Source organism: Leishmania major, chromosome 26 (assembly GCF_000002725.2).
Source record: "Leishmania major strain Friedlin complete genome, chromosome 26".
Lineage (NCBI taxonomy): Eukaryota > Euglenozoa > Kinetoplastea > Trypanosomatida > Trypanosomatidae > Leishmania > Leishmania major.
The window spans coordinates 225,944-253,098 of NC_007267.2; the positions used below are offsets into that span (position 1 = coordinate 225,944).

Consider the following 27,155-nt stretch of genomic DNA (forward strand, 5'->3'; position numbering starts at 1 on the left):
CAGTTACCGTTTTTCTTCTTTGCTTGAATAAAAGAACAAGATTGTTGCGATTGGGAAGCGTAAGAAAGGCTGAAGAGAAGTTTCGGGGAACGAGAGAGTCACACGCCAGCTCACAGAGGCCGCTTTTCGTTCCTACAAAAGCAACTTTCAAAAACTGTCACACTCCGGTTCGGCATGTGGGAGTGTACAGTGGCGTTTCTGCAACGGTGCTGCTCCAATGGGCAATGTGTCTTCTGCTATGGTCGCTTTATTCCGATGGGAAACCCACGCAACGGGGAGGGTCGAAAGCGAAAGAGAAAGGGGAGTTGTATGGAGTCGATGCTAAAAGGAGGAAAAGTTGCTCTGAGCAGACAGGCCATTCAGGCAGATGAGAAAAGCCAAGAGTTCAGAGTAGCAATGCAACAAGGGGCCCAGTGCGGAAGCGGCTACGCAATCCTTTTACTTCTTTTTCTTCACCTGGCAGCGCAGAATGAGGCGAAAAAAAAAACACCGAAAGACAGCCCTAGGAGCATAGCTATATTGACAAGCAGATGACAATAGTAGACGAAAGAGCACAAGAGACTATTGAATTAGAGTATACATGCATACATACATATATATATATATATATATATAACTTTGCGCGCAATACAACGGAAAAAATCACCTTAAGCTCTGCACAAAAAGGATCAATAGACAATGAAAGCGTGCACACCCAATAATGCACATATATATAGGCGATGCCAAGAGCGTCGTCCGATTTCCAAAGAAGTGAGCTTGCTATCATGATACGTAGAGAGCATTCTGAGACTCCAAGTCAGAGAAGGTGAAGCTTTTGCTTGGAATTCTCCAGCTGCAGGCAGTAATTTTCTCCGTTTCACTTCTCTTTGCTTCGATATTCCTCTGCTCTTTTTCACGCTTTTCTTGCTCAGCCTGCTCCTTTTGTTTTTCGAACTTGATTGTGACCGTATGAGGTCGGGAAAGTCGCTCGAAAAGGTCACGCGTCGCAGAGCCCTTCCGGCGAGAACTAGAGCCACGCGGCTTTGCTGTGAGAGATTTTTCATCTTCGCTGACACCAATCCCGTCGTCTTGGCCCTGTGAGCCGTCTCTGGCTTTGCTACCATTTTCTCTGTCATACGGCGCCTCCCCACGCTCTTGCTGGCGCTTGAGTTCAATTAGCCGCTCCTGCTCAGCCTTTTCCTTGTTATAACGCTGTGCATCTGCGTACAACCGCAGGAAAACCTCTTTGGGTTCAGCCTGAGAGTCCACCGCCGAGCGGTGCGGATTCACGAAAGTGGAGCGCGAGCCATGAGATGCATTTCTCTCGACTTGAGTGTTGTCAATTTCTTTTTGCGCGCGGCGGCTGTCACTGCGTCTCTTCACGGCGTCAGCGTCACCGTGCATCCTATCGTATACGTTTGCCTCGTGGTCACCGCGACTTGCACACAGTGAATTCGCTCTCTCGCTTTCGCGGTGGGTAGACCTTTGCATACGCATTTTTCTCCGCCATGACGCGTTGTTCACCTTCGGGTGAAACGTGCAGTTTTCTTCGTCATCGCACATGCGCTCATATTCATCCAGATGACCTTGCGATGCTGGGCGCCGTGCTAAATAGTTGGACTCCTGATGATCCTGCGCCTTCAGAACCGGATGAATTGTATCCACCTGCTGCGGCATATACGAGCACGCCTCTGATGGTCGCTCCCTCGTTTGCTGCGGCACCGCTGACTCTTCGTGCTGTGATCGAGCACTGGTACTCATTCCTATGGGCAAGTCACGCGATACGGGACTGTCGCAAGAAGCGGACAATTTAGAGACCGGAGCGTGTTCACCTTGCGGCTGCTCATAATGGTTTCTCGATAGCAAAGGATAATTTTCAGTGGACTGCGTCATGTGCCATGTTGCGTGATCTATAATGCTCGCAGATTGCTCTTGCGGAATACTGCCGTGAAAGCGCGGCTGCAACGACGAATTGGCTCTTACTGGAGGATGAGCACGCTGTACTGAAGAGACATGCGATGGAGACTCTGATGCTGGCTTTTGCGCAGTTGTCCTTGGTGCTGGGGTTTCGTGCCGCTGCGATTCTTTTACCGGGTGAAACCCGGAGACAGCGCTGTCGGTTTTTAGCCAGGGACTCTCGATATCCGCTTGTAGATGTTGCGCAAAATACTGGTGATATTTCTCAGCAAGACTACCCAGCTGTGTGACTGCGTGCAGCTCATTTTTTGCGTTTTCTGGCCGTTCCTGAGAACGGCGGAGCATTTCATGATTACACCCGAGAGTCGCCTTGTCGCACACGATACGCACTGGTGTGGAGGGCACAAAACTGGGAGAGGTTCTTGCCCGTGAGCCAAAATACTCTAGCTGCTCCTGCGGCAAATCATAGTGTACACGCTTGAAATGAGAAGAGTCCATCTCCTCTAGCACGGTCCTGTTTTCGCCAGAGAAAAAGTGCTCTTGCTGTATTTTCTTTTTTTTTTCGTTCCTTTGCTGGTTTTGAGAGCTGTAAGAGAGGAGCTTGCACTAGACAGTATTGTATGTGTCAAATTGGAAAACAGGATCTTCTCGAGTATGAGCCAATGAAGCATAAAGCACCAATTTTTTGTATCCAAAGGAAAAGAGAGAAAATAATATGCGCATACTTCCAATAGACTTCCCAAGCATAGCAAAACGAAGAGTTTTCGCAGACAGTAATCGGGAGAGCTCGATCTTCCCCCTCTTTGTTCTTTTTTTTTTTTGCAACAGGTCCATTATCTGTAGCGATGCATCGTTTAAGCATCGCTACATCGTAGGCGCTTGAGCCTGCCGCCACCAGAAGCGGTTCCGCGTTTTTACAGAGATAGAAAGCTGCTTGGCCTCTCCTCAAAGAGTGCGGTAACTGGATCGCGTGACACCACACACAGAGATGTCCCCCATCAAGAGGTTTGTCCTCAGAAACCAAACAGATCTTATTGAGATGCAACGCAAAGCGGATAAAATAATGTCGCAGAGCTGATATCGGTAATCGACTTTCAATTAACTCAATGCTAGCAATTGTAGTTGTGGTGCTGTAAAATAGCTGTTCCTTCATGCGATAAACGAGAGTCAATACAGCATAATATAGAAGCTAAGACGCACCAAGCATATGCAGCCGAAAAACAGCTCTCACTTCCCTGTGTTGAATCAGCGCAGGGTTGCGATGAGAGCCTTGCCGATGAGAAGGTTTCAATTGAATCAAAACCACTTTGCATTCGAGCAAGCACTTGAGTAAATTTGTGTTTTGTTTCTCGACGAGCTAGGATCTGACACGACAGACGCCCCTGCCTCCACCCTCAAGCATGGCCCTGGTCATGGTCTGTTGGGATCAAGGGTTGCAGTCCACCCGAGTCCGTCTGGCACTGATACCGCAGCACTTATGCGAAAAGGGGACGAGGAAAATCGCGAAAAGCCCCGTAGACGCAGTGCGCGATTCGAAGGCTCGTCCTAGGCGACGAGGATTCAGTTGTGAGGCAACCCAGGTAGGAAAACCGTGGTTGCACGCGTCTATTTGTCGGCTTGTTCGTGATAGAACGTCATGTTGGAAAAAGAACAACGATCTGCGCCGCTGTTGCTTGGGAAAACGCTAACCAGGTCAGCCGGCAGGGACGTTGTGAACGCCAGTGCCAACCTCATAGCGATCAAGTCTATCATACCGCTGCTGCGCGCGGCTTTCTGCCTGCTTTCGAAAGCGGTAGACAAAGAATGTGCTCACCGTCAAGGTGCAGGTGCAGAAAACTTGGAACATGATAAAGGGAGTGCTGCTCCTCTCCGAACTTGCCCCGTTGGGGCATTGCACGTTGTTCATTGTTAGGACTCAGTTCCAATGACGGTTTGAACAGTTCGGAAAACGACTGCTGAAATACAAGAGGAGGAAAAAAAAGAGAGAGTATTTTGCGTTCATTTCGATGGAAGTCTTGAGGTGCATGGAGGGTTGCTTCCCAGGACTGGCGGGCTGCCGGCTTGCGCCGCGGCCCTGTGAGGATGCGACGCTGTCTTCTCCCTTGGTGGTGGCCAGGGTACCGCGTGGTGCGCTGTCGTCCCGCCTTTTCCGTTCGGGGGGGGGGGGGCTGCTGCCCGGGGCCTTTGCTCTCCGCCACGCTGGGGGCGGGGGCGTGGTTGGGGACACCTGGGAATGGCCCCCAGGGGAGGGCGGTGGCCGAGGGCGGAAGCACCGCGGCTGGGGAAAAGGCAGGAGGCCGGGGAGGGAGGGGGGGGGGCGAAAAGATGGGGTTTGCGTTTTTGTCTGGGGGTGTGCGGGGGTGGGCTCCTGCAGGGTGTGGGGCGCCGGTGGTGTTCACGGCTCTGCCTAGTTTTGCTTTTTTTGTGTGTTAGAGATGCCAACCGGGGGGGGGGTACAGCTTAATCGCGCGCCCGCTTTTCGCCTGGCGCCACCTCCTCTGCCTGCGGCTCTTGCTCTTCCTCTTCGCCAAGAAACGTCGGAGCCACGACAAGGGGCTTGTCGGCGGACGGAAACACGGTGCCGTTCAGCTCGGCGATCGCGCGCTCGTACCCAGCACGGTCCTCCAGCTCTACCAAGGCGTAACCGGCGCAGAAGCAGTCGGCGTTGAGGGGAATCTTGATATCGGTGATGGCGCCAAAGTAGTCCGGATCACCCTCCTTGAACGAGACAAGGTAGTTGGCTATGTCTTCCTGCGTCGTCGTTTCCGGCAGGTTCGAGAAAAAGAGCACCCAACCCTCGATGCTCGGAATGGGATAGCCTGGCTGTATGTCGTCCGGGCGCTGCAGACGCTCGTACTGCGTCCGGGCGCGGCGCACGCGGCGTAGCTGTCGCAGTCCGGTGCTGGGGGCTACGGTGGCTTCCATCGGAGCAAACAGCGATCGCGGTTAGGGGCGTGTACTTTGGGGTGGCTAACAACGAGATTTACGTGCTTTCGTTTGGCGCCGCTGAAAGAGCAGTCTCAGCGTGTTGAGGGCGTGTGCGATGAGAAGTGCTGCGTGAGCTCAGCAACGGGTGGTGCGACACCGACACTCGCAGAGAGAGAGCAAGAGGGAGGGAGCAACAGCGAAAAGCATGGAAGAAGGTGGAGAGCAATGTGGCGGGCATGCACATGCGTTTCTCAGTCGCTGACGCAGCTGTGGTTGCCGGCAGAGGCAGTGCAGCCTGCTACAGCTAGATCCTTCGCACCTTTACCCTCAACCACTCGTCTCACGGGCACCCGGGCTGTTTCAGTCCTTGCGCCCTCAAGAAGCTCGCCTGTGAGGGTGCATTTCTCTTTTCTCGAGTGCGTGTGTGGGCTTCACCTGTGCGCATGTCGCACAGTGCGGAGAGAGGGCCGCTCGCCACACAAGAAAAAGGCAAATACTCAGCCTTGCACCTGAAAACGTCGTGCGTTCTTCGGGCGCTCACGACTTCCACCACACAACGAAAGATGGACTTGCGAGAGGAACGTTGCGATTACCACACATCACAGATTGTCGCCGTTCCACAGAAGCCCCGGCTTCGCCGTGGCGCCGCCATACCCGGTCAGGCGCGGACCATAGCGGTGATCCCCCTTCACATACCCGCCTCGCATGTTGCCGGTGACAACGTACTGCCCATATGCCTTGATAACCGTCGCCACGGAGTTATTGCGCGAGTACACGTTGCCCGTCTTGACAGTAGCGAAGCGCTGCGACCGGGACAGCATCGCGTCGATCTTCTCCTGCAGCTCTGCCGGCGTGCATGACTCCACACCTTCGCCAAGCTCCACACGAATGGGGTACAAGATGCCAGCACGCGCGTAGGGCTCATGCTGCCGCATCACATCGACGATACGGCAGAATACTGGCGCCCGCAGCACGGCGCGCGAGCTGAAGCGCAGCATGCGAATGCACAAAAGTGCGTTGTCTGTTGACCGCTGGGGTGTGCACCTCGCAACGGAAAAGAGGCTTCGTCTCAAGCAGAGCGACTACGGCAACTTCTGCAAGATTACGGCCTTCGACAGCAGAGATGGACTCGCTTTTCTCGTCTGAGTGCGCGATGTTTTCCTGCTTCGCCGTGTACTCGGGTGCCTCTCATGCCTCGCAACGCTTCGTTGTCTGGAGCTCGCTGCTGCTCCGACGTCCTTGTTAATAACGAGCGTGGCACCTTCGATGCGCTGGGTCGTCACAGTAACGCGAAGCGAGACGGTAGACCAGACGCAAAGGAAAAGAAGAAAGACGGGTGAAGGCGAGGAACTATGGCAACCAGTCCATGCAGCAGAACCCACCGGAGTGCGCTTGTTGCTCCATGACAAGAGCGAGGGAGCGAACGCCATCGTTTGTGGCACCCTGACCTCCCCCTCCCCCTCCTTCCACGTCAACGCTGACGTCGGCGGTGTCGACCTCGCTCCAGCGCCAGAGTATTGTGTCGCGGCCGTCTGTCGTAATGTGATGCCCCTCACGGGAAACGCGCGCGTTGCCATCAAACAGCTGTTGGGGCGCGCACGTTTCCGGCGTGGACGGCTACCACGCGACAGAGAATGCTCTCCTTTAGGTTGTTCCTGTTGAGGTCAGGCAGCAGGAGACAAGCACGCACACTCTCCCATAGACACGCGCACACCACACATAAGCGGGAGCGCGAAAAGCGTCAAGACGTGCACGCGCGCCGAGCAAAAGAGGCGCACCGGCACACGCCAAGTGAAGCGGGCAATACAAACGAAGAGGAGGGAAGGGATGGACAGAGCCCCTCCTTGCCAGGACCTTTGCGTGTTTCTTTCCTGGTGCGTTCGGTGGTGGTGCCCATCATGGCAAGAGGGGGTGGGTGGACACCCACCCACACACACACACACACATCAGAGTGTGGTGCCAACAGGGTCCAGTGCACCCCTCCCCTCTGTGCGGGAGGAAGCCGATGAGACCCCCCACCCCCTCCCTCCTCCATCCCCCTACCAAAAGTGTCGAACCGCTTCTGGTGGTGGCAGGCTCAAGCGCCCACGACGTAGCGAGGCTAGAGCGATGTATCGCTGCTGATGTCTGTGGACAGGTCCTGGGCGGCGCCGCGTCGGGGCGACGTGCGACCGTGAGCTCGGTTGTGCCATCCATGTGACGGGCGGCGTGCCGGCGTGACTCGAGCGCATCACAGCCGACCCTCACACTGCTCACTGGTGTGCGTGTACGTGTGTGTGTGTGGGGGGGGGGGGGCCTGCACCACCGCGAGGAGGGGGGGAGGGGGAGGATGCGCCAGGTGGTGACCGGCACAATGCGACATATTCATCAGCAGCGCCAAGGCAGAACGCATGGGAAAGCGGGGGATAGGCAGGGCAACGAAAGGGGAGGTCACCGAAAGACAGGAGCGCAGGAAAGACATGTAGAAATGCGATGTGTGCACCTCACCACCCGTTCACCACCATCCTCCCCACCCCCTTGTCCCCAGTAAACACTAAACGGTCGGCAAGCGCCGACCCCGTGTGCTTTAACGTGGCTTATACTCGGTTGTTTGCCTGTCCGCGCGCATGAGCAGACGTACCCGAGCGCAAGCACCAGTACTCCCCGCCTGGTTCAAGAGGCAGAATAAGAAGAGGTAGGGAGAGGGATGGTCTCACACGATGCGTCGAGCACGCCCAAGCGGGCGTGCACGGGGTCCCAATCGAGAAGCGCAACGAAAAAGAAAAGAAAGAGGGAAGGGGACCTCTGTTGAGTGAACGCGGCAGAGTAGCAAAGCCAACGTCGAGCATCGGTCCCTTGCCTTCTCTCTCGAAATGGTGGTATAGGTAAATAAGCAGTTCCTAGAGCGTTGGCCCCCGGCCGTCTCAAGCCCCTCTCCCTATCGGATGCCACACACGCGCCCACGTGTTTCTCCGTATCTGCGCGGGGAGAGAAGGGCGACAGGAGGAGGAAGGTACGAAAGCGGCGATATGCGAAGACGTGCCGCGCTTCTCGACGATGTGTCTCCGCTATCGCCCCTCCACTCTAATCCACTCCCACTTAACGCGCAGCAGCAGACATGGGTAAGCTGAGCTGGAGATCGGAGGAGAGGCGAAGGGGCGCGGAGCAGGCGACAGACCCCGCTCTCCCTCAGCACCTGTCTATCAGTCCTCAGCACCGGAGTCACACGTAGAAGCGCAGCGCGTGCGTAGTGTCCCGCAAAAGAAGCGACCAAGACCCGACATACACACGTGCATACGCAGCGAACACTCGCCCTATACGTATGGTGCCCGAGCAATGTCCTGTCGCCAGGCTCCACTGTGCACGCGCGTGTTGCACGTCCGTCAGATCTTTGACGAGGCCGCAGCCTGCAGTAGCGGCAGCAACTTCTTCTCGATTTCGGACACCGTCGCACCGGGAGCGAAGCGGCACACGGCATGGCCGTCCTTGTCCACCAGGAACGCCGTGAAGTTCCACTTCACAAGCGTCGTGCCGAGAATACCCTTGCACGTGTTCTTCAAGTAGTGATACAGCGGGTGCTCGTGCTCGCCGTTGACACAGACCTTCTCCATAATAGGGAACTCAGCCTTGAAACGCGTGCAGGCGAAACTTTTCACCTCCTCCTCCGTTCCAGGCTCCTGACCGGCGAACTGGTTGCACGGGAACGCCAGTACCATGAAGCCGAGATGCTTGTACTTGTTGTATAGCGCCGTGGCTGTCTCGTAGCCGCCCTTGGTGAAGCCGCACTTGCTGGCTACGTTGTAGATGAGAAGCGGGTGCCCCTTGTGCTGGCCAAGGTCGTATGGCTGGTGGTCGCTGCCATTGACCTTGAAGTCGTAGATAGAAGACGCCTGTGCCGCAGCGGCGGCGCGGGGAAAAGGTGGCAAGCGCAGCATGTCAGGCCTGTACGGGAGTGCGGTACCGCAGCAGCAGAGGCAACACGTATCTGACGTGCGTGCCTACCTTTTCGCTGTGAGCGTCGTGCACTTAATTGCTCGATGACCGTGTTGGCAGGGGTGCATGCACGTGTGTAGGTGTATGCGTGCACGCGCTGGGACGCAGCTGCGCGCCTTCTGTTGGCAGACGGACACTGAGGACAGGGAAGAGATAGGAGGTGTGATGGATGGGGAGGGGTGGAGGAGCATCATCAGGCAAAGATACCCACATCAAGGAGAGGGGAGGGACGAGGAATGTGGAGTGGTGGCACGGTGCACATGCGCATGGAATCGAAACGCAGAAACACGCATCCACGCAGGCGAGAGGAGGGAGAGAACAGTAATCATAAGGATCATCAAGGCCGCAATCAGCGACGTCTGCGTGTATCACGCGCTGGAACATGTCCTTCAGTGCCGTGCCGCAGGCCGCCGTATCACAGCATCCATCATCCTCCAGGGGGGAGGTCCGCACGAAGACTGAAGTCCTTGTACATCTTTCCGCATACCTCTGTGTGCGTGTGTGTGTGTGTGTATGTGTGTGTGTTTTCGACTGCAAAGGCGCCACAGTGGACGAATAAGGTGGAGATGGAGAAGGGGAGGGACAACAGACACGCAAGCCATGCGCTCACGACTTGACGGATGACGGTGCGCGGAGTGAAAGACAAGTAGAAATGCTCGTTGGGGAGTATTCGACGGCGGGTAAGAACAGAATGACGCGGTCGAGGGAGGAGAAAAGAAAGGAGAGGAGGTGGAGGAGGGGGAGGGGTGCGAGGGGCACATGTGCACACAGACACATAGGTGTGGGAAGGAGCGAGGGACAGAAAAAGGGGGAGAAGCGGACGTGATGCGTACGTACGTATGTTGCTCGTTGACTCTTACACCCTCTGTCAACGTGCGATCAGCTGAGCTACACTGCGTGCACACACAAAATACACAGAGCACAAGGTAGAGCAGCCCACACAGACGCACAACGAGGCAGCTGCCTGCTTCTTTCTTCCGTCGCTTCTGCACTGCTGGTTCTTGCTCATCCGCACCACAGATGCAATACCACCCCAACATACTGCGAAACGTACGCCACCCCGCGTTTCTGTGTGTTTGTGTGCGTGTGTGCGCGCGCGCCGAAATGAACCATGGCTGTGCGGAAGCCAAACCAACATGGAGAGGCAAGCGCAGTAACATCCACAGTCGAAACCACTTTGGAATTGATGAATGCGCAACCATCATGGCGTACAGGTGGAAACGGGTGGAGAAAGCGACGCCCACACCACACAGCTGCCTTCCCCTTCGCTCCCTCCTCGCCCGCAAGCTTCCCAGGGCACACATGCAGGCAAGGGAAGAGAACGAAACAGGACGCGTCTCCGTGGGTCAGCAATAAAAAAAAAAAAGGGGTGAGGAAGTGCCGATGAAAGATGATGATGATGATGATGCGGGTCGACAAGTGCACGAATGAGACACCAGAGAGAAGGCAAAACAGAAACGAAAGAAAACGCTCAAAGAAGTGGGGTGGGCGGGGTGCGCAACGGTACGTGCGTGACTGTATGCACTTAGTGAGGCCTGCTGCCCGACCGAGGGCAGCTGTGCAGTACCGCTTCCAAGATGTCCCGAGAAATATGCTTGGCATCGTTAGGTGGGGTATACAGGGCGCGCAGACGGCACTACATCACTCGCTACCCTCCATCGGCTAAGGCCCCTGCATCTCTCCATCCGGTGCCCTTCACGATTGAGTGCTTGGCAACACCTTTGCATCGCCACTGTCGGCCTGCAGTAGCGGCAGCAACTTCTTCTCGATTTCGGACACCGTCGCACCGGGAGCGAAGCGGCACACGGCATGGCCGTCCTTGTCCACCAGGAACGCCGTGAAGTTCCACTTCACAAGCGTCGTGCCGAGAATACCCTTGCACGTGTTCTTCAAGTAGTGATACAGCGGGTGCTCGTGCTCGCCGTTGACACAGACCTTCTCCATAATAGGGAACTCAGCCTTGAAACGCGTGCAGGCGAAACTTTTCACCTCCTCCTCCGTTCCAGGCTCCTGACCGGCGAACTGGTTGCACGGGAACGCCAGTACCATGAAGCCGAGATGCTTGTACTTGTTGTATAGCGCCGTGGCTGTCTCGTAGCCGCCCTTGGTGAAGCCGCACTTGCTGGCTACGTTGTAGATGAGAAGCGGGTGCCCCTTGTGCTGGCCAAGGTCGTATGGCTGGTGGTCGCTGCCATTGACCTTGAAGTCGTAGATAGAAGACGCCTGTGCCGCAGCGGCGGCGCGGGGAAAAGGTGGCAAGCGCAGCATGTCAGGCCTGTACGGGAGTGCGGTACCGCAGCAGCAGAGGCAACACGTATCTGACGTGCGTGCCTACCTTTTCGCTGTGAGCGTCGTGCACTTAATTGCTCGATGACCGTGTTGGCAGGGGTGCATGCACGTGTGTAGGTGTATGCGTGCACGCGCTGGGACGCAGCTGCGCGCCTTCTGTTGGCAGACGGACACTGAGGACAGGGAAGAGATAGGAGGTGTGATGGATGGGGAGGGGTGGAGGAGCATCATCAGGCAAAGATACCCACATCAAGGAGAGGGGAGGGACGAGGAATGTGGAGTGGTGGCACGGTGCACATGCGCATGGAATCGAAACGCAGAAACACGCATCCACGCAGGCGAGAGGAGGGAGAGAACAGTAATCATAAGGATCATCAAGGCCGCAATCAGCGACGTCTGCGTGTATCACGCGCTGGAACATGTCCTTCAGTGCCGTGCCGCAGGCCGCCGTATCACAGCATCCATCATCCTCCAGGGGGGAGGTCCGCACGAAGACTGAAGTCCTTGTACATCTTTCCGCATACCTCTGTGTGCGTGTGTGTGTGTGTGTATGTGTGTGTGTTTTCGACTGCAAAGGCGCCACAGTGGACGAATAAGGTGGAGATGGAGAAGGGGAGGGACAACAGACACGCAAGCCATGCGCTCACGACTTGACGGATGACGGTGCGCGGAGTGAAAGACAAGTAGAAATGCTCGTTGGGGAGTATTCGACGGCGGGTAAGAACAGAATGACGCGGTCGAGGGAGGAGAAAAGAAAGGAGAGGAGGTGGAGGAGGGGGAGGGGTGCGAGGGGCACATGTGCACACAGACACATAGGTGTGGGAAGGAGCGAGGGACAGAAAAAGGGGGAGAAGCGGACGTGATGCGTACGTACGTATGTTGCTCGTTGACTCTTACACCCTCTGTCAACGTGCGATCAGCTGAGCTACACTGCGTGCACACACAAAATACACAGAGCACAAGGTAGAGCAGCCCACACAGACGCACAACGAGGCAGCTGCCTGCTTCTTTCTTCCGTCGCTTCTGCACTGCTGGTTCTTGCTCATCCGCACCACAGATGCAATACCACCCCAACATACTGCGAAACGTACGCCACCCCGCGTTTCTGTGTGTTTGTGTGCGTGTGTGCGCGCGCGCCGAAATGAACCATGGCTGTGCGGAAGCCAAACCAACATGGAGAGGCAAGCGCAGTAACATCCACAGTCGAAACCACTTTGGAATTGATGAATGCGCAACCATCATGGCGTACAGGTGGAAACGGGTGGAGAAAGCGACGCCCACACCACACAGCTGCCTTCCCCTTCGCTCCCTCCTCGCCCGCAAGCTTCCCAGGGCACACATGCAGGCAAGGGAAGAGAACGAAACAGGACGCGTCTCCGTGGGTCAGCAATAAAAAAAAAAAAGGGGTGAGGAAGTGCCGATGAAAGATGATGATGATGATGATGCGGGTCGACAAGTGCACGAATGAGACACCAGAGAGAAGGCAAAACAGAAACGAAAGAAAACGCTCAAAGAAGTGGGGTGGGCGGGGTGCGCAACGGTACGTGCGTGACTGTATGCACTTAGTGAGGCCTGCTGCCCGACCGAGGGCAGCTGTGCAGTACCGCTTCCAAGATGTCCCGAGAAATATGCTTGGCATCGTTAGGTGGGGTATACAGGGCGCGCAGACGGCACTACATCACTCGCTACCCTCCATCGGCTAAGGCCCCTGCATCTCTCCATCCGGTGCCCTTCACGATTGAGTGCTTGGCAACACCTTTGCATCGCCACTGTCGGCCTGCAGTAGCGGCAGCAACTTCTTCTCGATTTCGGACACCGTCGCACCGGGAGCGAAGCGGCACACGGCATGGCCGTCCTTGTCCACCAGGAACGCCGTGAAGTTCCACTTCACAAGCGTCGTGCCGAGAATACCCTTGCACGTGTTCTTCAAGTAGTGATACAGCGGGTGCTCGTGCTCGCCGTTGACACAGACCTTCTCCATAATAGGGAACTCAGCCTTGAAACGCGTGCAGGCGAAACTTTTCACCTCCTCCTCCGTTCCAGGCTCCTGACCGGCGAACTGGTTGCACGGGAACGCCAGTACCATGAAGCCGAGATGCTTGTACTTGTTGTATAGCGCCGTGGCTGTCTCGTAGCCGCCCTTGGTGAAGCCGCACTTGCTGGCTACGTTGTAGATGAGAAGCGGGTGCCCCTTGTGCTGGCCAAGGTCGTATGGCTGGTGGTCGCTGCCATTGACCTTGAAGTCGTAGATAGACATGGTGCTCTGGGGCGAGAGAGAAAGGAGAAAGGCAAGAAGTATCGTATTGAAAAGAGACAGAAGAGAGTTCCAAGAGCGAGTGGGGAGGAGAGGAGGAGTCGTTGTCGCTCTAGTCGTAATAGTATCAGTAAAGGTGGTCGAAGCACCAACGGAAACTAAAAGAAGACAGACTTCGTATACGTCTATACGTGTGTGTATATATATATATATGTATATACGTATAGGTGTAACAAACACGCAAGATAACGTTGCCGATGGAGGAGGGAAGCCGAAGTCTCGGGGAGCTGGTGGGCGAGTGGGTATCGCACAGCAGTCTCTGTGTGTTCATGTACGCGTGCGTGTGTGTGTGTGTGTGTGTGTGTAAGAGGAGGGATTGAAGGGATGGGAGGAAGGAGGGAAAGAGGATGATGCATACACGTACACACACACACACACTAGCGGGAACGCAGAGGGGAGGGTGAGAGTGCGAAGAAAAACGCTGCGCGTGATGCGCGTCCTTCTCAACGCCACAACACCTTCGTAGACACGGTTGTAATCCATTCCCCTTGTTGCGGGTGCTCATACGCCCTTTCCATACACCGCGAATGGCTTCTGTTCGTGCCGCCACCGCAACTCCTCCATCTTCTTGCCTCTTCTCTGTGCGTGTGCGGGGCTCCTCAGCACTGTTCTCTGCCCAGCCATCCTCCTTGCTTGTCGTTTCGCCGACTAAAGAACGGCGCTGGATGTGCGGGCGCCGTCGTCTTCACGGCATCTTCTTCGAAGGGGAGGGGGCCGGGGCCCAAAACAGCGCTGCTGCACGCGAGCAGTTGAGTGGGGAGAGGCAGAAGACACGGATGCCGAGTGAAGGGGGAAGGAGAAGGAGGAGGGGGGGGCGGATTGGACACGGGAGAAGGGCGCGACATTGCCACACCACCGAGTACTTTGCCGCTTGCTTAGGTGCGGGGCGGAGATGATCGGTACGGGGAAACCAACGCATACACAAGCCCTGCCACACACACACGTACACGCACACCAGTGAGCAGTGTGAGGGTCGGCTGTGATGCGCTCGAGTCACGCCGGCACGCCGCCCGTCACATGGATGGCACAACCGAGCTCACGGTCGCACGTCGCCCCGACGCGGCGCCGCCCAGGACCTGTCCACAGACATCAGCAGCGATACATCGCTCTAGCCTCGCTACGTCGTGGGCGCTTGAGCCTGCCACCACCAGAAGCGGTTCGACACTTTTGGTAGGGGGATGGAGGAGGGAGGGGGTGGGGGGTCTCATCGGCTTCCTCCCGCACAGAGGGGAGGGGTGCACTGGACCCTGTTGGCACCACACTCTGATGTGTGTGTGTGTGTGTGGGTGGGTGTCCACCCACCCCCTCTTGCCATGATGGGCACCACCACCGAACGCACCAGGAAAGAAACACGCAAAGGTCCTGGCAAGGAGGGGCTCTGTCCATCCCTTCCCTCCTCTTCGTTTGTATTGCCCGCTTCACTTGGCGTGTGCCGGTGCGCCTCTTTTGCTCGGCGCGCGTGCACGTCTTGACGCTTTTCGCGCTCCCGCTTATGTGTGGTGTGCGCGTGTCTATGGGAGAGTGTGCGTGCTTGTCTCCTGCTGCCTGACCTCAACAGGAACAACCTAAAGGAGAGCATTCTCTGTCGCGTGGTAGCCGTCCACGCCGGAAACGTGCGCGCCCCAACAGCTGTTTGATGGCAACGCGCGCGTTTCCCGTGAGGGGCATCACATTACGACAGACGGCCGCGACACAATACTCTGGCGCTGGAGCGAGGTCGACACCGCCGACGTCAGCGTTGACGCGGAAGGAGGGGGAGGGGGAGGTCAGGGTGCCACAAACGATGGCGTTCGCTCCCTCGCTCTTGTCATCAACTCGAACACGCTCACCAAAGCGCGCGCCTGCACCCGAGAGCCTCTGCACACACCCCACACCGGACCACGAGGAAAAGAAAAGACGGCACAGGTGTCCCAGGCGTCGCTCCGCTCTGCACTTTCCCGCTCCAGACCTGCGTGTGCGCACACAGCGGGAGATGACCGGCTGCTTGCTGGCTTACTCAATCATATGTGCGGCGTTTTTTTTTCTGGGGGGGGGGGTTAAACGGCAAGCTACACACAAGAGACACATGGTGAGCAGGGAGGCGTGTCGTGGAAGGAGGGCTTCGGTGGAGATGGAGGTGAGCGACCGCCAACAACAGTACTGCACCTGGAAACGAGCGAAGAGAACCGCACGCGAACCCATCGGCACGATCCAAAGGCGCCAAGGACAGGTGCATAAGTGCGACAATATATCTATATATAGATACATATCTATATCTATATATATATATATATAGAGTTATGTATATATATATATATATAGATATAGATATGTATATATATAGATATGTATAGATATCGTGCAAAGATCGCCAAGGAACGAGAAGAGTGGAAAAGGGCGTCGATAGGGTAATACAAGCACGGCTCGTCACGCCGTCAGGCACGTGACCGCACTGCAACACCAGCAGACATATACACAACCAATGCGAGATGGACGAGGCAACAAGTATTTGAAAAAGAGAAAAGACATTATAAAGCAGTGCTTAGACGCCGACACACACGCACAAACACTCGCAAGCGCACTCATGCACGCGTGCGTTCGTGGGTGCTCTGTGTGTGCAACGGGCAAGACGGCTTCCCTGTTAATGATCTCCCGCCTCTGCGGGGAGCTTTTCCCTGGCACTGTGAGGGAGGGGGGAGGGTGCCAAGCGCGTTGCAGAGGCGTTCCCACCCAACTCCTCCCTCTATTTACAATAAGGAGTACTGCGTCGTGACCTCGTAGGGCCACACGCTGCACTGCACCTCGCCGATGTGCCTCTTTCGGAGCATGAACATAACTGTGCGGCTCTGGCCGATACCGCCGCCGATGGTTTGAGGTAGGTCTCCGTTCAGCACGCACTGATGCCACCTGCACTTGAGGCGGTCGCTGGTGCCGGTGATCTCCAGCTGGCGGCGCAGCGCCTCCTGGTCAACACGGATGCCCATGCTGCTCAGTTCGAGCGCATCATTGAGAACCGGGTTGTACACCAGGATGTCGCCGTTAAGGCCCTGCAAGGACATGATAGTATTCACCGAGGGCTTCTCGTCGTCGGCAGTCGGAAAGCCGATCTTGGAGGAGTCGACGGACACCGGCGACGACCAGTCATCGTAGTCCGGAGCACGCGCGTCATGGTGGTCGCCGTGGCTCAGCTTGCACCCGATGCCGATCAGGAACACCGCTCCGAACTGCTTGACGGCTTCCAGCTCGCGCGACTTGGGGTCCAGCTCCGGGTAGCGCTTCAGCAGCTGCTCGGCGTGCACGAACGTGATCGAATCCGGCAGAATCGGGGCAATGTCCGGGAACTCGGTGCACAAGCGCCTCTCCGTCTCGCGCAGCACCTCGTAGAGAGAGCGAACGGTGGCCTGCAGGTACTCGAGGCAGCGGTCCGCCGGCGCTATCACGCGCTCCCAGTCCCACTGGTCGACGTAGACGGAGTGGATACTATCCAGGGTTTCTTCGACACGCAGGGCGTGCATGTTGGTAAAGATGCCCCTGCCAACGGGGAACTTGTGATTGCCGAGGGTCATGCGCTTCCACTTGGCAAGCGAGTGCACTACCTCGTAATTCTCCCCCGGGATCTCTTTCACGTGCACCTGCACCGCCTTCTCCACACCCGAGAGGTTGTCCTGTGTGCCATCGCCGACGCGCGCGAGTATGGGGCCCTCCACCTGGATCAGGTTCAAGGCATTGGCGAGCTCCTCGGCGAAGATCGTTTTCACCCTCAAAATGCGGGTCTGGAGATCAATGTACGCCTGCGGATCGGACGACATGGCCGGCAGTGAACGCAACAATAAAAAAAAAGATGAATGGAGAAGGGGTTCAATAGAAGGGCTTGGTGACGCAAGAGAGTGAGGCGTGTTAAGCTGGATACGTATGCGGACGAGTTCCTCGATGTGTGCGCGTGTGATGGTGGTGGTGGTGCTAGCGTGATGTGTGGGTACGGCAGCGCAAAAGAAGGCGAAGCAACAAGAAGATCAAGACCAAGTCGCTGAGGAGGAGGGCAAGGGGGAGAGAGTCCGGGTTAGGTGGGGTGTGTGGGTGGGTGGAGCACATGTGCAAAGGTGGCCCCCTTCCCTCCCCCCCACACACACACAGACAGCGAAGGAGGGGCGGGGGGCGGGTGAGACTCTTCCGTCCCCTCTGCCCATCTGCGCGCATGGAACTACCCGCCATGCACATCATCAGCATCAACAACAGCAGGTGCTTCAGCGCTGCCAAACCGTTTAGAGCATGCGCCTCTCCCTCACTCGGTAGCGGCCCTCAGCAAAGAGCAGAAATCACAGTAGGGTGAGAGGAAAAGAGAAGACAGCGAGGAGGGAAGAGGGAGGAGATCGACAGCGCTGTGTGTGCCGCCATTCTTCCCCCCCCCTTCCACTATACTCTCCTATCAAACAGTCGTGCATGTTTCTGTTGCCCTGTAGCATCGTTAACAGTATCACTCCGAGTGAAAGGGAGAGGAGGAAGGGAGGGAGGTGTTTTAGTGGGGAACACGCAGCACTCGGATGTGAAAAGACAGACAGAAAACCCCAAACAAGCGAAGAGTGCGGCTGCACGTGCGTGTGTGTGTGTGTGTGTGTGTGTTGGGAGGGGGAGGGGACGCACAACGCCGTTGGTGCTTGATAGCTTAAAGTGCGTCTGGTGCGGCACCACCGCGTGCTGAATTGCGCTCGATTTCGTTCGCTGTGTGGAGCACCTGCTGCAAAAAGGAGAGGGCCTCCGTCATTGGGGCAATGTTCTCCTCCAGGCTGCTGTTGGGACGCAGCTTCCAGTGAATCGTCGACCCGCGCGAGCGGAAAAACGTCAGCTTCGAGGTCGGCTTCAGCACCTCCGCCATCTCAGCTGGGGTCAGGTGCAGTGCATCACGCGCTCCGTGACCACCGCCACGACCGGCGGCCCGCCGGGCTGCCGTGACGCTACGCATAAAGTTGTTGTTGCTAGGGTTCTGCATCGCCGCGACCTTGATGGGGCCGTAGGTCGTCACTTTCTCCTTCAGCTGGCGTGCCGCCGCGAAATTCTCGATGAAGAGCGATGTAGTGTTGTCCACGAGGAGGTCCGTCCCCTCCGGCTTCACGCGCGACGTGTGCTCCACCACGATGCTCTCCACATTGAGGTCCTCTGCGGCGTAGTCGACCTCGCAGACGTTCGTCAGGTCCATGCGCTCGTACATGGCTGTCGAGCCGTGGATGAGGTAGTTGTGCTCGGCCAGCGACAGCTCTTCCAGAATTGCTTTGGCGAGAGGTGCCGCAGGGTTGTCGCCTTGCTGCTTCCAGCGGCGGTAGGCGCGAAACTCCACCTCGAAGGGGTAAGCAACAGTCTTGTTACGCGCCAGGTCATCCTCGTCATCGTCGATGGGAGTCTTGTAGGAGCTCTTCGCCTCCTCTGCCGCCGGCGCTACCGTTTCTGCACTTGCCTCGTCCTCTGTACCCGCCTCCTTCGCCTCTAGCACGCTCGTATTTTGAAAGGGACGGTCAGGGTCCACGCCGATGGCGACAGGGGCGGGCCCCACCCGCACCTTGTTTGCCGTAGGGACTGGCAGCAGCGGAGGTGCTTCTGTCGCAGCCGCAGAAGCGCTTCCTGCCCCGACAGCCGGTGCTGGCGCAGGCGCAGCACGCGGGCTGACGATTGCCGTACCGGGAGCGCCGGTGCTGCCCATGCCGCTGCCCTCCGCCGCCGCTGCGTGCACCTCGTTCTTGCGGCGCACAAACGTCTCGTCGAGGGAGAAGACGGACCAGTTGAAGGTGACGCCGATGTTCTCGACATCGAGCAGGCGGAACTGGTCCGCATCACTGTCCCACACCGCCCGCGCGATGGAGCGGCTCTGGCGCTCGTTCGAGAAGAAGTTGATCTTCACCGTCGTCGAGCTGGCCGGGAAGTGCAGCGAGCCGCTCTCCATGTCCACCGCCCGAGACACGCAGGCAGGGCAGTCCTTGATGAAATACAGCTGCATCGACTCCGTGTTCATGCGCTCGACAAACTCACCAAAGGTAGCGTGCTTCAGCGGAGTGGAGTAGGAGCCCTGGCGGGCGAGGCAGCAGTAGGCAGCGCCGAGGTTTATCTTCACCGACACGTTCTGCGAGCGGACATCCTCGAGACTGAGCAGGAATCGGAACTCGCGCAGGAAGTAGTCGCGCAGTGAGGCAAAGCGCTTCGCCGTCAACACTGGGCTGTTGGCGAGGCTCGTCTCATACATGACGGTGGCTCCTGCGCCTGCCTGCTGCACCGTGAGGGGCACCACCTCGTCGTCGTTATCCAAGTAGTGGTCTACATCCTCGCCCTCCGCCTCGGCGCCCTTTGAGTGGTGGTCCAGGCTGCCAGCATGGCGTTTCACTGCCGTCGCAGCAGCCTCAGTGGAGGTCGCAGCAGGCGCTGGTGCTATGGGGTCCGCATGTGCTGCGGCGGCCGATGCGTTGCCAGCACCACGATTGCCACCAGTCGTGGCACTCGTCTTTACGACATCAGAAGCTAAAGCAAGCGGCGACGCCAGGACGTGAGGGCCTCCGCCGCCAAGAGGGGTTGGGGCGGCAATCACCTTCAACCCTTTATCCTCGCCATCGTCATCGCTGTTGCTTTCTGGAATCGGCACCGCTGCGGCGGCGCGCTCGATAGCGCCCGCTGCCTCCGCCAACGCGATGGACTTGCGCTGTCGCGCCTCCTGGCGCGCCTCGCTGTCGTCGCCCTCGCAAGAGGAGGAAGAAGAGAAGGGGACGATCTCCTCCACGTCGAACCCGGCCGCCGCGTGTGTCTGATTCTGAAAGGCGCGCTCTGCGGCCGTCTGTGTGGAGTCCATCGCCTGCGGAGGCGGGGTGTTGCCGTTGAGCGCGCTCAAGGCGGCTGCGGGCGTGGCATATGCCGCGTCGCGGCCTTGCGCCTCTGTCGTCGGCGTTGCACCGTCGTTGCCGCCCTTTCCGTCCGTCGTAGCAGCAGCAGCAGCGGCATCCTCGCCGTCCCTGTCCATGTCATTGTCGTCGTCATCGACAGTGCTCACCGCGTCGCTGTCCGCAGTACTTTCGTCCTGCTCACGCGGTTGCTCCTCTTCTTCGTCGCTATCCGTGCGCTGCTCCTCCCCCGGTTGCTGCCCCTCCACATCGTCGTCATCCAGGAGACCGTGCGCGACGCGCCACTGCAGCGTTCCGCGACGCGGCTTGCCGATGGACAAGTTCACCAGGCGAATCAGCTTGTTCTGCAGCTTGAACGGCTTGGCGCCCTTGTGGCCAAAGAGCTTCAGCGTCACTTGGCGGGTGTTGTTTTGCAGGTCACCGACGATGACGCAGTAACGCCGCCGCTTCTCGCCACGGAAGAGCAGCTGGCGTGCAGTGTCATTTGCGTTGTTCTCGAAGATGCCAAAGCGTGCGCGTGATGCGGCTGCACGAGCCTCCGCCGCTGCCGCAAGTCGAGCGGTGACGGACATCGGGCTGCCAGTGCTTGTGGTAGCGGCGGCGCAGCTTACCACCTGCCCTACCATCATGTTGAGTGGGATGTCCTTACCTTTCTTTAGGTGCGCAAACTGCGCCGCGATCTCCTCCTCGGTCACCGGCTTGGTAGCCTTCGAGCCCAGCGTCGATGATGGCAGTACAACATGTGTTGTGGCTGCGGTGAAGATGGTACTCGCTTCCTCGGCGCGCCCGAGGGCAGCAGCGGCTGCAGCTGCTGCTGTCGATCCAGAGGCGTACTGCCGCTCCATCTCTTCAGTGCGAAGCTGATGCTTGAAGGTGCCGCGGCCGCGACGCACCACCGGTGCCGGTGGCTTCGCCGTCGCTGTCGGCTGTTGAGAAGCGACACATGCTGCCGTCGAGGCTGGTGGCGGCACCGTGTGGCCTGCTCCAGTGGCGCTCCCCGCCCCGGCCGCTGCAGCGGTGGAGGAGGTGAGGTAGGACATAAAGGCAGTCAGATGTCTCTCTTCGCACACGCAGCTACTGTGTGTGTGTGTAAGTGTGTGTGTGTGTGTGTGTGTGTGTGTGTGTATGCGTTTGTGTGTGTGTGTGTGTCTGCTTGCGTGCGTATTGATGTCAGTGCAAGGGTGAGCGCTCCTCTATCGTTTTCAGTGACATGCGTGGAGAAGGAGATGATGAAGGGGTGGAGGAAGAGGGGCAGTGGGTGGTGGGTGTATTCATCCTCCGTCGCGTCGGTCCCTACGTGTTCGTGTGTTCTGTACCAGCCATCACCCCGACAAGCCCATAAGGCCAGCAACGAACACAATGCAAGCACCTATATGCCGGCAAGCGCTGCACCCCCCCCCCCCACACACACAGGGATGCGAGGAAGACGAAAAGCGACCAAATATGTGGCGGTGGCGTAACGCATGAGAGTCCCTGTCGGCAGCGGCGGCGGGCGCAGAGCTGCTCGCGCGTGCTTGGCTGTCCGTTTGTTGTTGTGTGCATGGACGATTCCTTTGTCCTTCGCGCCCCACCGTTCCTAGTCAATGCGGCGGCCATACTTGTCCACACGGTACGTCGTGGCCCCCACGTTACGCATCTTCAGCTTGCCCGACTTCAAGTAGGTCCCGCTCCGCCCCGCCTTCCGGCACGCGTCCTCCATCTTATTGAGTGTGTGTGTCCACTCCTTTTCGGACGGGTGCTTCACCGCCTTGGAAATGGTCCCAGACTTGTTCGCTGTCGGCGGCGAAAGGGTGAGACTGGCCTCCCGATCGTTTGCGACGATGCTGGTAAAGTGGTGGAAGATGTGCTGCTCCTCTGCGTACTTCTTCACCGCGTTGCTCATCTCACGCAGCTTGTGCACCGCTGCCTCGGGGTTCTGGAAATCGCGGATGGTCAACTTCACGGGGTGTCCCTTGCGGATGTCCTGGGCGATCTTCTTGCTGCGCCAGCCGACGAAGTGTGCGTCGACAGCGTCGCGAAAGACATGATCGATCAGTTCCTTCGTTTTTCCCACGTACTGGCGCAGGTGGTTGGACTGGCCGTCCCCGCTGCAGGCGTCGCGCACCTGCTGCTCCTGTTTCTGCGCCGCTACGGCAGCATCCGTCGCTGGGGTGCCGGTCAGCCCGTTCACGAGGTCCATCTCGGGCTGCACGAGCCTCCACACCCATGGCCGCTCCCGGCGGATGCGACAGTAGGCAAGGTCGTCGCCGCGGGCACCCATTCGAACAAGGTTCATGTTGCGCAGCTGCGCCTGCTTCAGTGCGTCCTTGATGTCCATTGGACTCAGGTGCACGCGCTCCTCGACGCCGGTGTCGGGGTTCTCGATGTGGGTGATCTGCACTTCGGTATTCAGGATGAGCGTGTCGACAGGGTGCTGTTGCAGGTAGCTACGAATTTTCGCAAGCACCTCTGAGGACGCATTGGGCGGGGCCAGCTCCTCCACAATGGACTCCAAGCTTTTCTTCGCGGTCTCAACAGCTGCATCGTGCCGCACCCCGGTCATGGGGTCGAACTCGAACGCAAACGGGTCCTCTCCGCCGTCTTCAGCACGCTTCTCGGGTGCCCGTCGCCACGCGGAGGTGGACAGGCACCGACAGCTCACCCACAGGGGAGTGCGCACATGGACGCCGTTGCTGCTGTTGCTGCAGACCGCACTACGAAGGGCAAAGCTGCTTCCGGCGCGTGCGCACACTGGGCGGCACTCACCTGCTGCTGCTGTGCTGCTGCTGCGTAAACTGGCGGGCCACACAGCACCAACGGCGCAGAGGGAAGGCAGAGAAGCCCGCAGCATTTAATGCGGTGGAACAGCAAGAGTGAGGGGGCAGGGGGGGGAGACGTGGAGAGGGACCCTACCCGTGCAGCTGCACTCCCGCTAGCGCCCCGCCGCTATCGGTGTGCTACGTTCTGATCGAGATGTGCGCGAAGAATGTGTGTGTGCGCCTGCGCGGATGACGTGGACACCTCCCTTTGGGTGTATTTGTATGATGGGTGGGTTGATTGCTGATGGGGTTGATGGTCGACGTTGCCGTCCCGCTCTTGACACGCATGGCAGCACGATACAGAGAGGGGAGAGATGGGAAAGGAAAAGGAGAGCGTGACTCGAAACAGGGGAGGGCAGCTCGCCGGACGCGGCTGAGCTACAGAGCAAGTGAGAACAGGGAGAGGGAGGATGTGGGAAGGGGTGTGGAGTGAACGAAGCGGAGTTGGCGCTTCCACATCTCTGCCTCCGTGCTCCCGCACACACACACACGCACACATGCCTGGACCTCAGAGAGCCGCTCCACCCATCGCCGCTCTCCCCCACGTCGCTCTCGAGCGCCTTGAGAGGGAGGTCCCCCTTTGCACTTACACACCTGTAGGGCCACCGCTTGCGTACACACGACTGTTTCTCTCTTGGTGAGGTGAGGGGAGGGGGGAAGGAGGAGGAGGGGGAGGGAGGCGGTTCCCTGCTTAGCGCAGACCAAAACCAAACAGAAACGGGGCTGCAGCGATACCGCACGGGGGATGCCTTTCCTCCGTCTCTTGCCTTCTTAAAAAACAGGAGATGGAGCAGGGAAGGGGAGAAGCAGGGACGAAGGCCAGAGCGACCACACCCGAACACAGATAAGACAGGGACACACACCAAGCCAGCGCCCCCTCGCCTCCGTCCTTTTCCACGCAGCTCTCTCGCTCTGTCGGCACCTGTGGATGGAGGAGAGGGGCGTAGTGCCATGGCGGTCTCCCTCCCCCCTCCTCTCCCCTCTGTACCATCATTGCAGACAGACACACGTGCACACGCACACGGAGCACGTCGGTCACAGGACTTGGAACTGCATGCTGACACCGTAGTGGTCAGATGGGAACAGATACGCCGGTGCTTCTTGGTTGCCGTTTTCGTCATTGACGCTCCGTGTTCCTACTAGATGCGCCTCCACTGGCTTCAGCACGCCTCGGGTGGGGCTCGAGGCTGTGGCGGTACCTGTCCGGAGGAACACCTTGTCCGAGCGACCAAAGAAGATCTCTTCAATCTTCAGCTTGCAGAAGGTGTTCGACTCGTCCATTGTTTTCCCGTAGTCACCGGGGTGAATGATCGGCCAGCACTCGACGTACCGCGACTCCGGCGGCATGAGGAACTCGTTGCTCGGCCAGTCGTTGAAGTCGCCCATCACGAGCGTGTCGCCCTGCAGCTGCCGCGTCAGCGCATGACGCAGAGCTTGATCCTGACCCGTGCGGGCCACCTCGTTCACCTTCACAAACGGCGCCAGCAAGTGCATGGAGCAGACGTTCACCACCCGCGGCGATGCTGCAAGCTTTCTGATGCCGCTCTTTCCCGCTGAGCTGCCACAGCCGGTGCCACTGTTGTCGCTGTGGGCGGCGGCAGCACTCAAATCCAGCGTAGCCACAGGCATGAGGGAGACGTGGCCTGACCACGCCGGCACATTCAGGTGTTTCAGCTGCTGCAGCGGCCACCGCCCGCCGCGGCGCACCAGTAGCAGCACGCCCCACGGATCCAAGATGGGGCTCTGCGGACTGCAGGACATGATGTACCGCTCGCGGCACCACGGCTGCGCCGCGAGATACTCAGCAAACGGCCGCTCCACTTCCTGCATCCCCACCACATCGGCGTCCTCGGCGTCGATAAGCTTTGCCAGCACGGGGTACCGCTTCGGGCTGCACCAGTCGATGCCCGGCATACCGAGTGGGGTAGGCTGGTTGCTGTACCGATCGAACATAACGTTCCACGTGAGCACCCTCAGCGTGGACACCTCGGCCGCATCCGCGGAAGCAGCAGCCGTGGCCGCCATGGATGAAGACGATGACCCGTTGGCATGCGCTTGCTCCTGATGGCCCGGTAGCTGCTCCGACGCTGTGAAGACAGCGAAGCTGCGTGGCTGCGAGGTCCACGTTTGTGATTCGGCGTCATATACCGCGGCGCCCTCCGTCGGCGCTTCCTGCTCCATGCTCATGCCGGGCAGCAGGCTGCGCGCGTGACGGACACCCTGCTGCCGTGCGACCACGCCCAAGTCCACGTACCTCATTGACCACACCTTGCTCTTCTCGTTTTGACACCAGTGGTAGGACGGCGCCAGGCACAGTGACGGGTGCGGCCGATCAGCTGTTGCGTACGCGAAGAAGTACTGCAGTGAGCTGCGAAGTTCATGGAGGTTCGCTTGCACAGACGTGAGCGCCCGCGGCAGCTCCGACCGTAGCGCCGGCGTAAACCCTGGCACGTAATCCACTAGTAGCGGATCGAGGATGCCTGGATTCGGGGTGCTAAGGATGGTGTACTCGGCTGCCGTCAGCGGCTGCGCGGAGGACCAGAAAGGATAGTAGGCTGTCGTGCCGGGAGCGGTGAGTGACGACGCAGCGCTCGCAGCGGCAGTCGTCGCAGCGGATGGTGCGCACTTCGAGGTGCTGTAGCTCAGCTCAGCGCCTGCGTCACTGGCGAAAGCGTAGCGCCCCCCGCGTTGGAGACAGCGGAGCAGAAAGCGGGTCCAATCCCCCACGGTGACCACGCTGGCGCGGACACCCGCGGCGCCGCTGCGGTCAAGGCTCCCCATCTTCACCTCTGCCTCCATGTAGGCCGGCACACGGGACCGACCGAGCATTTCACCATGGCAGAAGAGGTGATGGGAGTTAAGCAGGTGGCTCAGGTAGCTGCCGTGCAACATGTCGGGCATATTAGCGTCGCGCATCTTCTCATCTGATGCACTGCCGCCTGAAGTGGAGAGCGGCATGGAGAAGGTCCTCAGCGGTGCCGCGTGTAGGCTCTCATCCTTCGCCGGCACGACAAGCGCCGCCAGCGACTCGATTGCTGCTGCAGTGTCCTTTTCCGCCACAAAGAGTAGGTAGAGCGCCTGCACGTCAAGCATCAGGGCACCGTTCGGCTGCCCGCGGATGAGCTGAAAGGTCGGTGCCCCGGCGGCCGCACCGGCGGTCGCTGCGGCTTCGCGGCGTCGAGCGTGGTATGCTTCCATGAGAACCGTAAAGTTTGATCCAGACAGCGGCGAGAGGTCTGTTGCGGAGCAGCCGTGGCACAGCAGATAAAGCAGCAGCGCATCTGTCCGCGCTGCAGTGATGACCCGTGCATCACCGGTCAGCAGGTCGTCGCCGAGCTGGAGCCATGTCAGGGAGTCGTTGAGCGTCATGTGGCGCAAGTCGGACGATCCGTGCAAGATGCTCGTGCCTTGAAAGTACGGCGTGAGGGCGAGCACGTTCATCCACAGCTCCCCTGCTCCGATGAGGCAGATAGACTTGAAGGTGTGCTGCGCCCCGTCGCGGCACGCCAAGTCGAGAGCCCATGCCGTCACCTTTCGCTCCACCGGGCCCTCCACGTTGACACCGGAAACGACCACCTCGCCAGGAATCAGCCCGCGCCCCAGCGGCATCGCCTTGACTATGCGATCCTCCACCGCGCGCATCAAAGCACCACCGGGGAGGCGCTGAGTTCGAATGTCGAGTCGCCGTGTCGACGATGTGGTGCGAAGCTTGTACGCCTTCGCAAACGTATCCGGACCGTCAAAGGCGAGAAGAAGAGAGTGACGGCACACCACGCGCCGCAGAATCTGCATGATGGAGTTGAGGACATGCCGCGAAGCCTCCTTGCTGCGACGCTGCTCTGGCGACATGTTCTTTGTTATGCGCATGGCGCCGCCGACAAAGGCGTTCACGTCAATCGCGATGTAGTCGTACTCGACCGGCTTCTTGGTGATGAGGAGCTGGTAGACATCAGCTAGCTGCGTCCCTTTCTGGAGGGAGGCGAGCCGACATGCGCTACGCGCCAGCGCACCCCGCATCGAGGAAAGGAGACGGCGAAGAGGAGAGGGAGAAGAAGTGGTGAACAGCGGAGGCTTTGTAGGTGTACGTACGTATGCCGTGTGTGC

The 27,155-nt window shown here is 58.6% G+C and overlaps 10 protein-coding genes across 10 annotated transcripts; all 10 read right to left on the reverse strand.

Annotated features, from left to right (window-relative positions):
• Positions 1–762: 762 nt before the first annotated feature.
• On the reverse strand, positions 763–2,394 carry LMJF_26_0770 (hypothetical protein; the record flags this gene model as incomplete). The annotated part of the gene is made up of 1 exon (XM_001684029.1): positions 763–2,394. The coding sequence occupies one exon, from the start codon at positions 2,392–2,394 to the stop codon at positions 763–765; it is 1,632 nt and encodes a 543-aa protein (XP_001684081.1).
• Positions 2,395–4,356: 1,962 nt separating this feature from the next.
• Positions 4,357–4,821, reverse strand: LMJF_26_0780 (conserved hypothetical protein; the record flags this gene model as incomplete). The annotated part of the gene is made up of 1 exon (XM_001684030.1): positions 4,357–4,821. The coding sequence occupies one exon, from the start codon at positions 4,819–4,821 to the stop codon at positions 4,357–4,359; it is 465 nt and encodes a 154-aa protein (XP_001684082.1).
• Positions 4,822–5,423: 602 nt separating this feature from the next.
• Positions 5,424–5,822, reverse strand: LMJF_26_0790 (conserved hypothetical protein; the record flags this gene model as incomplete). The annotated part of the gene is made up of 1 exon (XM_001684031.1): positions 5,424–5,822. One exon carries the CDS (start codon positions 5,820–5,822, stop codon positions 5,424–5,426), a length of 399 nt encoding a protein of 132 aa, XP_001684083.1.
• Positions 5,823–8,186: 2,364 nt separating this feature from the next.
• Positions 8,187–8,738, reverse strand: TDPX (type II (glutathione peroxidase-like) tryparedoxin peroxidase; the record flags this gene model as incomplete). Its single annotated transcript, XM_001684032.1, has 1 exon — positions 8,187–8,738. One exon carries the CDS (start codon positions 8,736–8,738, stop codon positions 8,187–8,189), a length of 552 nt encoding a protein of 183 aa, XP_001684084.1.
• Positions 8,739–10,491: 1,753 nt separating this feature from the next.
• Positions 10,492–11,064, reverse strand: TDPX (type II (glutathione peroxidase-like) tryparedoxin peroxidase; the record flags this gene model as incomplete). The annotated part of the gene is made up of 1 exon (XM_001684033.1): positions 10,492–11,064. One exon carries the CDS (start codon positions 11,062–11,064, stop codon positions 10,492–10,494), a length of 573 nt encoding a protein of 190 aa, XP_001684085.1.
• Positions 11,065–12,817: 1,753 nt separating this feature from the next.
• On the reverse strand, positions 12,818–13,342 carry TDPX (type II (glutathione peroxidase-like) tryparedoxin peroxidase; the record flags this gene model as incomplete). The annotated part of the gene is made up of 1 exon (XM_001684034.1): positions 12,818–13,342. One exon carries the CDS (start codon positions 13,340–13,342, stop codon positions 12,818–12,820), a length of 525 nt encoding a protein of 174 aa, XP_001684086.1.
• Positions 13,343–16,125: 2,783 nt separating this feature from the next.
• On the reverse strand, positions 16,126–17,187 carry LMJF_26_0830 (putative aspartate--ammonia ligase; the record flags this gene model as incomplete). The annotated part of the gene is made up of 1 exon (XM_001684035.1): positions 16,126–17,187. The coding sequence occupies one exon, from the start codon at positions 17,185–17,187 to the stop codon at positions 16,126–16,128; it is 1,062 nt and encodes a 353-aa protein (XP_001684087.1).
• An 854-nt stretch (positions 17,188–18,041) lies between these two features.
• On the reverse strand, positions 18,042–20,882 carry LMJF_26_0840 (conserved hypothetical protein; the record flags this gene model as incomplete). The annotated part of the gene is made up of 1 exon (XM_001684036.1): positions 18,042–20,882. One exon carries the CDS (start codon positions 20,880–20,882, stop codon positions 18,042–18,044), a length of 2,841 nt encoding a protein of 946 aa, XP_001684088.1.
• A 947-nt stretch (positions 20,883–21,829) lies between these two features.
• Positions 21,830–22,795, reverse strand: LMJF_26_0850 (conserved hypothetical protein; the record flags this gene model as incomplete). The annotated part of the gene is made up of 1 exon (XM_001684037.1): positions 21,830–22,795. The coding sequence occupies one exon, from the start codon at positions 22,793–22,795 to the stop codon at positions 21,830–21,832; it is 966 nt and encodes a 321-aa protein (XP_001684089.1).
• Positions 22,796–24,086: 1,291 nt separating this feature from the next.
• MP100 (putative RNA-editing complex protein MP100) lies at positions 24,087–27,068 on the reverse strand (the record flags this gene model as incomplete). Its single annotated transcript, XM_001684038.1, has 1 exon — positions 24,087–27,068. The coding sequence occupies one exon, from the start codon at positions 27,066–27,068 to the stop codon at positions 24,087–24,089; it is 2,982 nt and encodes a 993-aa protein (XP_001684090.1).
• Between the last annotated feature and the right edge of the window lie 87 nt (positions 27,069–27,155).